Source organism: Anneissia japonica, unplaced genomic scaffold (assembly GCF_011630105.1).
Source record: "Anneissia japonica isolate Jap-2015-1 unplaced genomic scaffold, ASM1163010v1 scaffold263_len647688_cov178, whole genome shotgun sequence".
Taxonomy (NCBI): Eukaryota; Metazoa; Echinodermata; class Crinoidea; order Comatulida; family Comatulidae; genus Anneissia; species Anneissia japonica.
In genome coordinates, this window is record NW_022734777.1 from 604,614 (window position 1) to 619,138 (window position 14,525).

At 34.2% G+C, this 14,525-nt stretch overlaps 2 protein-coding genes across 5 annotated transcripts in view; one reads left to right on the plus strand and one right to left on the minus strand.

Moving 5' to 3' along the window:
• Window positions 1-8,384, plus strand: part of LOC117116450 (peptide methionine sulfoxide reductase MsrB-like) — a 12,017-nt gene extending 3,633 nt beyond the window's left edge. For both annotated transcript variants that reach the window (XM_033260494.1, XM_033260493.1), the window contains exons 3-6: window positions 3,286-3,363; window positions 4,568-4,596; window positions 5,145-5,242; window positions 5,681-8,384. In XM_033260494.1, the coding sequence (XP_033116385.1) occupies window positions 3,286-3,363; window positions 4,568-4,596; window positions 5,145-5,242; window positions 5,681-5,797 (322 nt within the window). In that variant the 3' untranslated portion in view covers window positions 5,798-8,384. The remainder of the gene's footprint in view (window positions 1-3,285; window positions 3,364-4,567; window positions 4,597-5,144; window positions 5,243-5,680) is intronic.
• A 541-nt stretch (window positions 8,385-8,925) lies between these two features.
• On the minus strand, window positions 8,926-14,468 carry LOC117116464. Of its 3 annotated transcripts, none has more exons than XM_033260516.1 (4): window positions 14,112-14,468; window positions 13,292-13,680; window positions 11,885-12,074; window positions 8,926-11,430 (listed from the first exon to the last, which is right to left on the minus strand). In XM_033260516.1, the coding sequence occupies exons 2-4, from the start codon at window positions 13,663-13,665 to the stop codon at window positions 11,320-11,322; spliced, it is 675 nt and encodes a 224-aa protein (XP_033116407.1). In that variant the 5' UTR covers window positions 13,666-13,680; window positions 14,112-14,468; the 3' UTR covers window positions 8,926-11,319. The 3 variants fall into 3 exon arrangements, with proteins under 3 accessions (XP_033116407.1, XP_033116408.1, XP_033116406.1); XM_033260517.1 differs by having other exon boundaries at window positions 14,105-14,468; XM_033260515.1 differs by having other exon boundaries at window positions 14,100-14,468.
• Window positions 14,469-14,525: the final 57 nt, after the last annotated feature.

Genomic DNA, 14,525 nt, shown 5'->3' on the forward strand with positions numbered 1-14,525 from the left:
CAACAACAACAATAATAATAATAATAATAATAATAATAATAATAATAATGCCAAATATTTATATAACGACGATTCCAAATTGAATGATCAAAGGTGCGTTATTACCCCTGGTCACTGGATAACATACATTGGCAAACCAGCACAAAGTGCAACCTTTGCTCCCTGGAGAGTACCTAGTCGTGCGCTTTCACTCAGCGCATAAAACTAGTACATTCAATACCATAACATACTATAATAATAATAATAATAATTTTAGCTTATATAGCGCATTATGCTAAAGCCTCAATGCGCTTAACAGTAAAAATAAAATTCGGGGAAAAAAAATTAAGAAAAATACAAGTTAAAAAGGTGAGTTTTTAAAGCTGCCTTAAAATCATCAATGGAAGTTGCCTGTCGGATTGTAATAGGCAGAGCATTCCAAAGAAAGACAGAAGCCCAAGAGAAAGAACGACTACCATAATGCTTTGTCGATGGGCGAGTGGAATGAGCAAGTAGAGACTCTGAACTAGATCTCAGAGACCTCTTAGGAATGTAAGGATGAATGAGTTGTGAAATAAACAAATACTATTATGTATTTATTTCTACTCTTGGGTAGAGAGAGACAAAAAAAAAACATAGATAATGTGCCTTGCAATTACAATTAGAGACTATTTATTTGTATCATGGAAAATGAAATATATGTAATGGCCAGACATTAATATCATGTCTTTTCTTAGGCTGATACAATATTTATATGAAAGTGAATAATAAATGTTTATTCATTTTTTAAATGTATTCGTTATCTTTCTCGATAGAGGTGCCTGTCACCAAAAGGTTTGAACATTTACATTACATTTAGTTTTACTGAACAAAATCAATAAGGCAAAGTGTAAACAAATTGATTCTAATCTCTGAACAAAACAGAGGTGTTGTTAACAATTCTCTCGATTTCAAATGTAAACTGATTCTTCAGAGGTGGAAGTGGAAAAGCGAAACTAATATTTTTATTAAAACGAAAAATAACTAAACCCATAATATGAAGTAAAATTTAATAAACATGCATGTTGTTAAAAACTTCAAATATGAAAATATTTTGCACCAAAAATGTTAAAATAGCAGCAAGCATTCTTTATTTTATATTCAGTTCATTTGTAGAGAGAAAAACAAACTTCTATCTTCTAAATATTGGCATTTTGATCAGAGGGAAATGATTAAGTTATTACAAATTTACCAGGAAAAATTGTTGAGTATCACCAATTTATATTCACTTCAATGATGCAAGTCAACAGTTAGACAATAAGTCTGCTCCTCTGACTGAGTAATTGTTCGAATACCGTAGCTGTCTGCATTGTATTGTATTGCTATAAAAAATGCAATTTGGCTCGCACCACAAAAATGCCCTGTTGTGCCATCATAGAATAATATAATAATCTCTCTCTGGAGGAGTTCTTAAAAGAAGGAGGCAGCCTACACCCTTGGTCCTTAATTATGATTATGTCACACCGATTCAGGTATGATTGTCGTGACAGAATACTTAGAATCAGTTTTCGTAGAGAACCATGGGATTTGCTAGTCACATGTCTAAACATTTTATGTTGACCCCTGAACTCATAAACAACCTCAGCAAACTTGTGATGGCACCCCACGCTCTGAAATAACATTCTTAATTTCTTTACGTTTTATTTTCATTCTATAAACATTTATTTATAAATATTTAAACAAATATTTCTATACTTTTGCAAGTTGTTGCTGTACAGTATCTCATAAATATTTATTAGGTAATAACATTTCATTGGTCAATTCTACTTGGTACTCAATATATTATTTCACATACATCTATATTTACACAGACAGGTAAAAATTACCGCACTAAATTGGCTACTGCATATAGTACCTAAAATGGAGATGGCTTTACTGTGTTGGAAAATTTTTGACGTATTGTAGAACAAATACAATTTATGTTTATATTTCCAGGAATTTGTGAATTCTATTTAATAACTTGCCAGAAATAGAATCATGAAAAACACAAAAAGCATTGCTTTTTGTGTTATTTATCCAGTGATATTTTAATTTTATTTATATTATTAAACCTGAATAGACTGTACATCAGTTGATTAAACATTTTCGTTATCTTTGCATCGTGTCTCTTTCTTCAATTACACACAAAAAATGTGAATTGCTTAATGTAATTTTTTTTAAAGGTGTAAATTCCCATTGGAGAATTTGCTATTGACGTACACATCTAGCTGTCATCATGGAGATTGTCACATAACAAAAACTTTATCTGTGCACCTTATTGTTTATGGTACAATCAATTGCTGTTGCATTTTGTCCTACTGGAGCAAGGCAAGGTGCTGTCATCTAGGGTGTTCAGTCAGAACCCCAGAGTAAAACCCCTGGGATGGGTTGGGGGTGGAACGATGTTATTGTTTTGGATGATGTAGTGTGTTCTAGACTAATAGAAACTGCAATCACAATTACTTTAGTTGTATCGACAAATAAATGTTCGTAATGTGACAACCTCAGGTGATGTCCTAAGATAGAGAGTCTTGTCAGACAGGAGACAATATCTACCCTTATGTCCCATGTACTGGCTCTACCACTGTTGTCTGTATTCCAATCCAATCTAAACTTAGACTTATTAGGCACATTATTCTATGTCCCTATGTGCCAATATGAAGGAGAACTCAGAAAATGATTAAAACGATTAATAAAGCAACGATTAAATTAAAGCCCGGCTTAGAAAAGTTAAACATGGTGGTGCGCCAGGCATAGGAACACAGGCCGGCTTAAGATAAGCCACCTAGTTCAGACTGGCAGGTGGATAAACCCGGTGAGTTGAGCCGGGTTTATCCGCCTAGTCTGAACTAGGCCTCTCTTATTTTTTTCAAGTCACTGATTAATAATAAATAATAATGATTCAATATTTAATAATAAAAATAATTGATTTAATTATGCATAATATAGTGTTTTTTATTTTTCGTGAATTTCTGATGTTTCAAATTTTAATGTTACTTTTACCTCCATTTTTCTTGTCTTATACTTTTGGTTGATTAATGTTTTTGATATTTCAATATACATTTTTTTAAATATCATGTAGTTCAGATTTGGCTGCGATTTTTGATGTCAATAAAAGAAACAGAAACTGAAATATATAATTATAAAAACTGAATTTATATTTTAGATTATAAATTTCTATAATTAAATTGGGATGTATTCTGCAGTGTAGCCATTATTACTATGTTTTCTATAATTGATATTTTGATATAAAAAAATGGTGGTAACTATATAATTTCTGTTTTCTAGAGCTTTTTCAGGGAAATATTATAACCTAAAGGATGATGGCACATACACCTGCGTTGTGTGTGGTTCAGAGCTGTTCAGGTACATTTTACTACAAGGTCTTATATTATCAAAATAAGTGCATAAAGTGCTGTTGTATGCCCATATATAGTGTTGATTTGTCTATATATGGTCATGATGTGATGTCATCATGACCATATATGGGCATGTTGCATGTTTTTATCAAATATAATTTGATAATCTGGGAAGGGCTTTAGAAAAGATTGTAATAGGAACCGTAAATATTCCTTCACTTATTAATTGGAGAGGAAATTTTATTTTTTATTTTTCAATTTAAAGCTATACAAATTAAGTAATTTAAACACTGAATTTTATGCAAGTTTATTAATATTAGCTCATACGATGCACAGTCATGTCAATAGCACATTTTAAAGATGAATTGGTCAATAAGTTGGATAATAATAAAAGTTTGGTCAAACATTCTCTGTTGACTTCAGACAATTTTATGAGGTTCCGTAGAATATGAGAATTTTGTCACCTTTACACAGTACCGAACATCTTTAACCACTACTTTACATTACAATGGTCTGACAATTAACACATTTTTTATAGATAAATTGGACTATGAGTTGGATAACAATAAAACATTGGTCAAACATTCTCTGTTGATTCTCAGACAATTTTAGGAGATTCAATAGAATATATGAGAAGTTTGTTATCTGTTCACAGTACACCACTACTGTTACAGAGGTTTGACAAATAGATAACATACTTTATAGATGGATTGGACAATGAGTTGGATAAAAATTTCTAAAAAGAGAGCTAACAGTTTTTTTTTATAATAAACAAGGAAGTTTGTGTAATGAATAAAAAAACTGCTAGCTCATTTTAACAAGTTTTTGCTTTATTATAATTGACTGTATACACATCTTGTGTTTAATAGTTTGTTAGAAGGTTCACATTTTGCAAAGTCACCATGTACATGCAACTTTTATAGTCAAGTACAGTACGATGACTTTGAAATACTTTACTAAGTTCAGACTATCAAATTTTATTTGACAAAAAATATGGTCATGATGACATCACATTATGACCATATATAGGCATATCATGACTAAATATTTGCATACAACAGTTTTTAGTCAAAGAAAATTTGATATCTGGACAGGGCTATACAAAATAATTATAAAGCAATTTGAAACCCACTGCATTTCATGCTATAATTGTTAATTATTTATTTGTTATTAATTATATTATTTTAATTTAATCTTGTTTTTCCCCATAGGTCAACTGAAAAGTATGATTCTGGCTCCGGTATGTTTAAATATTTAATAATTTCATATTTTGGTACAAATTTCACAGTGAAAGACATTGTTTAATTATACAGCTGCATCTTAAAAAGAGAGAAAAGAAATGGTATTTTAAAGAACATTTGATGCTAGGATAGTTGTAATGATTATAGCTCCATGTATGATTAAATTGATAGAATGTTGGAGGAAAATTTGTGTCTCATTAATTTCTATTCACTGGTAGAATGTTACACATCACTCTCTAAGGTCAGCATTTACAATGTTACAGGAACCATATATTTGAACTCCAATTTGCATATTTAAGAGATAATTTGCATCAACAATGCATGTGAGAAAATTGGGAACAAAGTTGGTTCATTGGCCATGAACACAATATATAGTGCAGCAAAACAATGCTTATAAGTTGCATATTCTCTAGCATCATGGAGGAATGAAATATTTTATTCCTCCATGGTTTCATCAACCTATTTCACTGATGTTGTTATGCTGCAAATCATGCTTGTTTTATATAAAACCTTCCAAAGTTTATATAAACGCAATTTTATATTTCAGGGTGGCCCTCATTTTACGATGTTTTAGACAAAGCAGCTGTGGATTTAAAGACAGACACAACCTTTGGCATGATCAGGACGGAAGCGAAATGCAAGAAGGTAGTCAAATGTTACCCTTTTTTGTGGATATTTGGAGCTATATAATATTTTGATTGATTGATTGATTTTACAGTAGTAACCATACTGAATGAAAATTATTTTTAGGTCAAATATGGTTTTTTTTTTTCACTTTTGCACTCAGAAAATACCTGCAGTACTGTATACTTTGCTTTAGTCACCCTGGTTTATGGTGGTGACCTAGGAACATTTTCCAGTATACCCTGTCTTCCCAGCAGTGCCATATCTAGAGGATGTGCACACCCCCTTCGCACCCCCCCTTCCCCCCCCCCCAAAAAAATAGTCTTGCACCCCATAGTTTTTCCCCTTTCGACTGGAAATATGTACATCATTTTTCACATTGAAAATGTTTTTGTATTTCAAATGATTGCATTATGAATTGTGAATTTTAACTGATTTTATTAAAATTTTTAATTTCAGTGCGGCGCACATCTTGGCCATGTGTTTGATGATGGTCCCAAAGTGACCGGCAAGCGGTACTGCATCAACTCGGCCTCCCTGAACTTCAAGCCAAAAGACAAGAAATCAGAGCTTTAAACATATTATAAAATTATACTCTAGAATTTTTTTAAATATATATTTGTGATAGAATATTTAATAGTCATTATAACACTTATATATTATACAATAGATATTTTGTAACTGGAATACAGATAAATTTATTTAAGTTCTAATTTCTAAATTTCAAATGAAACTAAAGTAAAATGCATGTTTTGATTTGATTTTACTTAGGTGCTACGGTTTTTATTTTGCAATCAAAAAGCATTTATTTGAATTAATTATTATCCATAACGTTGTTTATTGATTTAGTATATGCAGTGGTGGGTTCAAGGGGGTCCAGCTGGCCCGGGTCCCCTACATTCTTAATGAAATTTTCTTACCTCAGCCCAAACCATGGTAGGACTAAAGTAGTCTAGACCCCTCATCTAAGAAAGTCCCTCCTTGAGCCCCCTCTATTTTGAATTTCTGGGTGTGTCACTGGTATGCTTTATAGGGGAAAAATCAGACCTAGACTTATACCCAATCCTCACAAAACCAATGTTACACAGGATGTGTCACTGGTATTTTTTGTAGAAGAAAACAGACCTAGACTTAGGCTACGTTCAGACTTGGAGATAAGTCAGGCTTGAGTTAAGCCCGGCTTAATTTTGCCGGGCGTTCAGACTAGCGGGATTAGCCGAAGAGAATTTGCATAATAATAAACCATAACCAGGAAACATGTTTCAAAACATTGCTTGCGAAGCGTATGCTCGCTCACAGCGTACGTAATTCAACGCTGATTGGTTATTTCGTCACCCGAAGTCAATGCAAGACCCCCCGCAACGATTAAATCCCGGCCTACTGTAGTTACTATAGGAAAACAGCCCGGCTTGAGATAAGCTACTTAGTTCAGATTAGCAGGTGGATAAACCCGGGGAGTTGAGCCGGGTTTATCCATCTAGTCTGAACTAGGCCTTATACCCAATCAAGGACCTACACTTATACCCAATCCACACAAAACAGGTGCATCTGTGTGAGATTTGCATGTGTCCAATGTAATGTACAGTACAGTAAGAAAACAGACATTGCAGTGCGCTGCAACACCTGTGCAATATTTAGCATGGATTTGTGCACTTGGTAGTGGAACACATGTTAACAGTGACTGCAACATTGTGCGTATCTTCACTGAAAACTTTGTAAATTGTACCAACTTTTAACGAGGTTTATAAATCATTTGTGTGAAGATGATGATGATTCTGGTACAGTTTGGCTTGTGTAAATCAGGTATAAATTAATCGTGCTTTGCAAAATAGTCAATCATGCCTGGCCTTGCCCCATCATCCCTAACCTTTATTGGTACATCATCATACTGTATTATAATGTTGCCAAGAGTTATATTTCATTAAATTATTCAGATGTGCGAAACTAAAGCCTACGAAACTTTGGAATCATCATCATCATCATCATCTGGTACTGTGCATAACTTAAGATAGTATAATACAATGATGACATAATTAATGTCAAAATATTTAATCCCGACACAATGGCGTGCATTTCGATACTTGGAGTATGTATTATACTATTTTATCTGATATTAATCAGTGGAACTTTCGGTTTTTGTGCATAACTTCTATTATTAGAGTATACTCGCACAACGCTAAATGGTTTGCATCATTGCCTGCAGATGTGTTAACATTTTTCTCTCCCTTATCTTTATCAAAATCAGTGGCTTCGCTTAAGTTTTTACTTTTAGTAACATTTTTAATTCTTCTTTCCATATAGTGTGGACAGAGTTATATGTACCTATAGTGTACTATACCAGCAAACTAAACTCATTTATTGTAAATTTGTGTTATTTTCATGTTAGTATAGAAACACACTTGCCTGTAACTTTATTAAGATACAACCTTTAATGCGCACACATAACTTATTCCAGTGTGATTTTTATAAATTATTAAATTTTTTGTGCTGTATTTTATCAATTTCAATATAATCGTAATCACAAATGGCAATAGCAAACACTGGATTCTATATGATGTACAATATGTACAATACATTTGTATAAAAATTCAACTTCAATCTATGATTGTAATGATAGATGTTATTAACAATGCAGTGGCGGATCCAGGAGGAATAGATAGACCTGAGGAGGGTATTATATAAATGGAGGGTCCAGATTACACTTCCCACAATGGTTAGTGGGATATAAATTGCAATTTTATAAGGCAGGAATTGACCAGCTTCCCCCTCCCCCTCCCCAAATCATCACCCTCCCCAAATCCTCCCCTACTATAGGCCTATATTGTAATAATTATCATACTTATTGCATAGGCCTAGACAACATTTCCACATTATTTTCTTTAATTACTATTGGACTTAAGGGTTTGAAACCATTGCTTCATATTTCACTTTTGTCATTGAGCAAGACACTTTCTATTTATGTCTCTTCACAATGGAGTCTAAAATTAATTAGTACCAGAACAAGTGCTAGAAAGGTCAACCATACCATTTGTGTGGGAAAATTGAGGACACAACAGCATAATACTACTAGTCTGGCTCCAAAACCATTTGTTCATTGTCTTCAGCTTTAGAGCTATGGTTTTAACTTTGATTATTCATAGAATAAAGTTTCATTTAAAGTGAATTTGCATTTGTTTCTTGATTTGATGCCCATGCATGCAACCCAAACTCGACAGACTGTTTGGTGCTCCTCATACGGCTATATTTGATTATTATACAACTTATTAATATTGAATGCTTGTTAATTGCGTAATGTGGGTCAAAAACCAACATATGAATCAGTTTAATCTATTTTATCACATGTATTGTTTGTTATGACAACAAAGGAAAGATAGTTTAAACAAACTGAACAATTTTGAAGTGTGAGATGTTCTGTACGATAGATTCCTTCATCAGGCACTCTTTGACAAGCCAATTTCAAAACAATGAACACTGAACAAGGAATTGCTTTAATTTTTGCATTTATTGTTCTATGTAGATCTCCCTGTAATTAAAGACCCTCCAATTTAAATTTAATTCAAATTTACAATTACAAATGTTTTTTTTTTTTCTTTATTATTCTAATTAGAGACCAAAGTTGTTAAAAACCATGGAGACCCCGGTTTCAAAAAGTAGTCTTCATTTGGAGGGGGACCAGTAACAGCAAAATTATTGAACCAAGTTGATTATTTTTAAATTGGAGAAACTTCCAACGTGATTTATCCTTTTAGACATGATCTCCAGAACATCAAAAAGTAGAATACTCCATCAACAAAATAGGCCTACAACTGACAAGCTAGCTTAATACCATCTCTTCAAGAAAATAAACAAAAACTTTTTCACTTTCAGACATGTAAAAGTTCACTTAATATCAATGTATATATAAGAAAAGGTCACATTTTATCATAGCATAAGTGGGTAGTCAATGGAAGAGTGAAGTGATACCGGTATTCGAAATTATCTACCTAATGAAGTAGGTATTTGACATGATTTTAATCAATTTTTTTAAGATAAACATAATTTGGACTATGAACCTACACTACAACTATGATTTAACCAAACCATCAAATGGTGGAAGTACTGAAGAGATTAGTACCACTGAATTACTATGGAATAAAAGAATGCCCAAATAATATTAATACAAAAATTCCAAACAATCGATAAAAATAAATACAATTTGTTTTTAAATCCTCTGGACACTCCCACAGCACCAGCCTGGTAGGAACGTAGTCCTGTATTTACAATTCGAGTCAAGAGGTGATTTGTAACTTGTGGCAACAGTTTAAAAGCACCTATATTAGTAACCATACTCTGAACTAAGATTTAGCAAATAAATTCTAATAGAGGTTTTATTTGAACAACTTTGTACAGTGAACTTAAATAAACAATACTATATTACTCTTAATTACTAATATGGAAGGAATTCAGTTTTTCTCAATGTTTTGAATCTTCAGCAGAGCTCAATATCCTCACTGATCTTGTTGCAGTATTAAAATTTAAGGACTTAAATTTGTTGTACGAAATACAGCCAGCTTATTTAAACTACATATAATACTTTGCACAGTGAATGCAGTGATGATGTCTAGAGGTAGGTTATGTTGACATTAGCAGTGACGTTATTACATTCTACTGTTGTTAAGAATGAATACAGATATGATAGAATCTTGTATTAGCTAGTGATAGCCTAATGGACCGGGGTAAATAAGGCCTCAGCACTGCAGGGTCCTTCCCCCTACAAATGCATGGTGAAAAAGCTTACTTGGTCTGCATAGCAACCAGTGGCGGCTCTAGGATATAATTTATGGTGGGGGGAGGGGGCTAAGTATTTATGGGTGTAACTATAGCGTGCAGCGTCATCTGAGGGCCGAAGGCCAGAGCCAGTGGTGGGTATGGGAGGGGTGTCCCCTCCTCCCAAAACGAGACTTTCTCCAAAATTGGGACTTCTAGATAGCCGGAAAACTAGGCCAATTTTTCTTTTTTTTTTTTGGTCCGACTGCCCATCGAGTTTTAGCCGATGGGTGGGGGGGCTTGACGAGACCGATGGGGGGGCTTAAGCCCCCTGCCCTGCTGGCGCCGCCACTGATAGCAACTGCGGGGTGAAAACATTCACTCTTAATGTAAACTTACTCAAGAACGTATGTCATTCTGCAAAACAGCAAAGTACTTACATGAAGCACAAAGCTCTTAACTAACATCACTATTGTTACTGCGAATGGAAATTTGCTAGAAATGCCAAAAATTATAAATGTATAATGATTTTTGTCATGTACACTTGAAATAAGACAGATATGATATGCCCTCATACCAACGACTGAAATTAAGTGACAATTTTCTTTCAAAGTTCGCAATTACCCTCAATTTATAGTACATAATCATTATTGTAGGTGATATCTATAAATATATGTAGCAGAAAAATAAAAACTCTTGTTTATATCATGTATAACGAATATCATAGTTATCATTATACAGTAATCATTAATACATATCAAAAAGAGAAGACTTAGCTAAATCCCACATTATTAGATATTATTATTTACAGCAAACCTTATTTGAACGTTGTGTTAGTATCTTCTATGAATATTCATGACTATAGCAATTTGCATGTAGATAGGCCCAAATATGTACAATCTATGACTGCAGCACTCTGTAGTGCTGTATATATTTTTAGAAACCCGTGTCCATAGCAACATGGCCATACTGCTCAATAAAGCTAACAGGATGTCATCTACAAGCGGTTAGCCTAAACACAATACAGCAGTAGCATAACCAACAAATCATATCAACTACGTGTATTACATAAATGGAACACTCTTTAAAATCGCCTTATAGCTCATAAAAAATAATTTTTTTCATAAAAATATTCCTTTGGAAATCTCAATGGAAGCTAACTATCTTTTATTCAACCTTGTTTGTCAGTCATACTGAAAAAATATTAATTGCACCTTTAATAAATACGATACATATTAAACTAGCATCCACCAATAACAGCCAACATGTAAAATGACCCACATTCAACTCAACTATTTCTGCTAAGCTCTTCTGTTTAGAAACATCTGCTGTAGCTATTCTTGACTATTAATTCACCTGAGGGTTTGGGTCCAGTTTATTGGGTTGTAGCGGAGTAACTCCTGCTCGCTGCGATTTCTGTACCTCGCTTCTAATCGCCTTTGCTCTTCCCTGGATTCAATCAACTACAAAATGAATGACAAAAAAAATTATGTAATGTTCTGTCCACTGTTTTCTACGACCGATACTTATGATTTCTATGACCTATATATGGGCATGTCATTATCATACCCACATGAGCATATTTGATGGTGCCAACATACTTTTTTTATTCTCTAGTAGTGAACCACTGGGTACTCAGTTATATTCCTGGGTAGATGAGATGAGATGAATAAAGTGCCTTGCCTAAGGACACAAGTGACTTGCACAGCGTGAGTTCCAAACCCCCTGACCTCAAGGTTGGGAGTCCAAGCCACAACCGATGCGGCAACCGCTTCTACTGTGCTGGTTTACTCTTGCCAAAATATACCAATGATTTTTATTCTATTTTTGTACGGCAGAGCAGTTGAATAAAGAAAGAACGCACTGTCACACAAAAATTCTTGCTGAGCATATACCTTTACTCTTTTATAAACTTACCCTTTTGTTCTCATCTCTAAATTGCATGAGAAATGTTATCTTTTTCTGATAGGCTTCTTTATCTTCATTAATACATTTCTTGTCATAGTTGACGGCATCTTCACTCTCTTTTACTTTATCTGTCAATTGTTGTTTCATTTCTTGATCCTTCCCTGACATCTGATCTTTCAAAACCTCTCGAATACCTTTCCTTTTAAGAGCAAAGCAATAAAAAATTCATGAAGAATTTTTTTAAACAAATCTAAAGTTCATTTAATTAAAATTACAGCTCTCCTTCCAACTTTAGACTTGTCCAATTAAAGACCATACATGCAATTGAAGACAACTTTTCTGTGATCCCAAATTCACAAATGTCTTAACTATATTTAATCTAAACCAAAGTTGGTAAATGGAAACCCCAGTCTCAGGAGGAGACCTTCAAATATTTCTTAAATTAGCTATTAATTTTTAAAAGCAGGATTCATACGATTTCATTAAGTTTTCCTATCAAGACAACTTCTACACAAATCAATGGTGATGTTGGTAGTCTATGAGCTTTTTCGATAGATCGAAAAAGAATGAGGAAGTTGCATGGTTGTGGAGCCACTTGTGCTTGGCGCCAGGAGTCGACTGTTCTATTATGTTTCGAGGGGTGTTTCTCGTGTGAGAAAGAATAGGCAATTTGTCGGTTTATCCAGGTAAGTATTCACGAAGTAGACTATCTACATATATGTTGAAGCTTGCAGTATCTAGATTTTCGTTCAAGGAAAAACTAAATTTGTCAGTTTACTGATAATTTTGTGAATAACAAGAAAGTGAAATGTCTCTATAGTACAGTATTATCCTCTCAGTTTTTATCTAGACTTTCATTCCTTTATACCTTTGTCCACAGTGGTAATTTTTATGTGAAAAACAATTGTGACTCGATACTTGGTTATTACTGTAATGGAATAGAGTAGTACCCTGGGTTTCTCTTTTCATTTGCAAAATTTGGTTGGGCTTCTATTCTGAATGGGCTTCGGAATGGGGCTAGTTTTGCAAAGTAAAGGGAGAGGGGGGAAGGGTGCCACTTTCACTGTTCCCTGGAATTACTGTACTCCCATAAAACAATAAATAGGGCAACTGTAACATCAATCTGTGTCATGAAAGTGTATTAACCGACATTAAATCACCTAAACTGTACATACCAATGCTATCTTGAAAAGAAGGCTATGGGTTTCTTTTTAAATAGGACTTTTTTTCGAGGCTACTTTTGCAAATTAAAGAGGTCGGGGGGGGGGCTTCATTTCGAGATAGGCTTCTTCTCGAGATTAAACCCACTGGACTTCCATTCAGTATTTATACAGTATAACATCATCATGTCTATGTAAAGGTAGGCATATTACATAGAGTCAAACCAATTGCACTTTTATAACCAATTTCACAGACCTGTAAATCTCTTGTTCAGACTTGTTACCATAAAAAGGCTTTCCCCAGGCGCTATGGAAACGGTAATACTGAGAACGTTTCATATTGTTAGTTCGACTTTCATTCAAGTAGTGGGCATCTGTTGTTTCCAAGGTAACAGTCCGTCTAGTGAGTGGTGGACGAAGAGGGTTGATTCGTGGAAGAGTACCTGCTTGTGGTGACAGGTCCACATCTTGATGAGCAAGCAGAGAGCTCATGCCACCCCATGACTTTGATAGAGGATTTTGTTTTTCTACAAATGTTTGTGAACGTCTAAAGAACCTCTGTTTCTGTGGTGGGTGGAATTCACTAATAAATGTTTCCTTTGGAGTCAGCCTTGGTAGTGGTGTTGCCATCGTTTATGCTCAGCTCTAGTAGGTGAAGATACACAGATAAATATAAATAGGGCCTACTGTATACAACCTCTAAACTAAGGCATCAACAAAAACACAATAAATAATTTAAACATAAGTTTAAATAGGCTTAGAACAAAAGGCTGGGGCTAATGTTGAATCTGTATCTTTTTTTGAATTTTATTGTAGAGGATGGCTATTATGATTAATTGAAAAATTAATATTATTACCAATCATGTCATGATGAAGACCATCATCGATATCGATCGGTGAATAACGAGCAAGAATAAAAATTGTACATAAAATTATCACAGACTGTACTGACCAAACTGACGACTGTACAATTTAGTTTATATTTTTTAAAAATTTAATCACCACAGTCAACAACTGTGAAGTAAAGGTGGTCACAACTAAAAAAGGAGACAAGTTTAAAGTACCTTACTAATTACCTCATCCAGCCTTCCTCATATAAATAAGAAAACATGAACACAGCAAATCACTGAGGACACGACACGCGAGAAAACAACAGTGAGAGAAGGTGCGGTCGTCTTTTGTTGTTCAGATGGGAACTACATACAGCACTCCGCTGTGTCAGCAGGCTTTTTCTTCCTCAAAAAATCACTCGGTTTTCTTTCATATCCCGAACTCCCTCTTGAATTCCTGGAATGTTATGATGAAGCCAGAAAACGGCCTACCCCCCACTTAAACTAATTAACGTCTAGGCTGATGTTCCTCACTTCAATTCAAGTTCAGCATCTGATGTTGTGATTTTATGTGCGTATCCAACGTTGTAACGTGAGAAAGCTCCTGTGTGTCGTGTAACCAATGTAACTCATAGAAACATAGTCTTAATTGTCCAGACA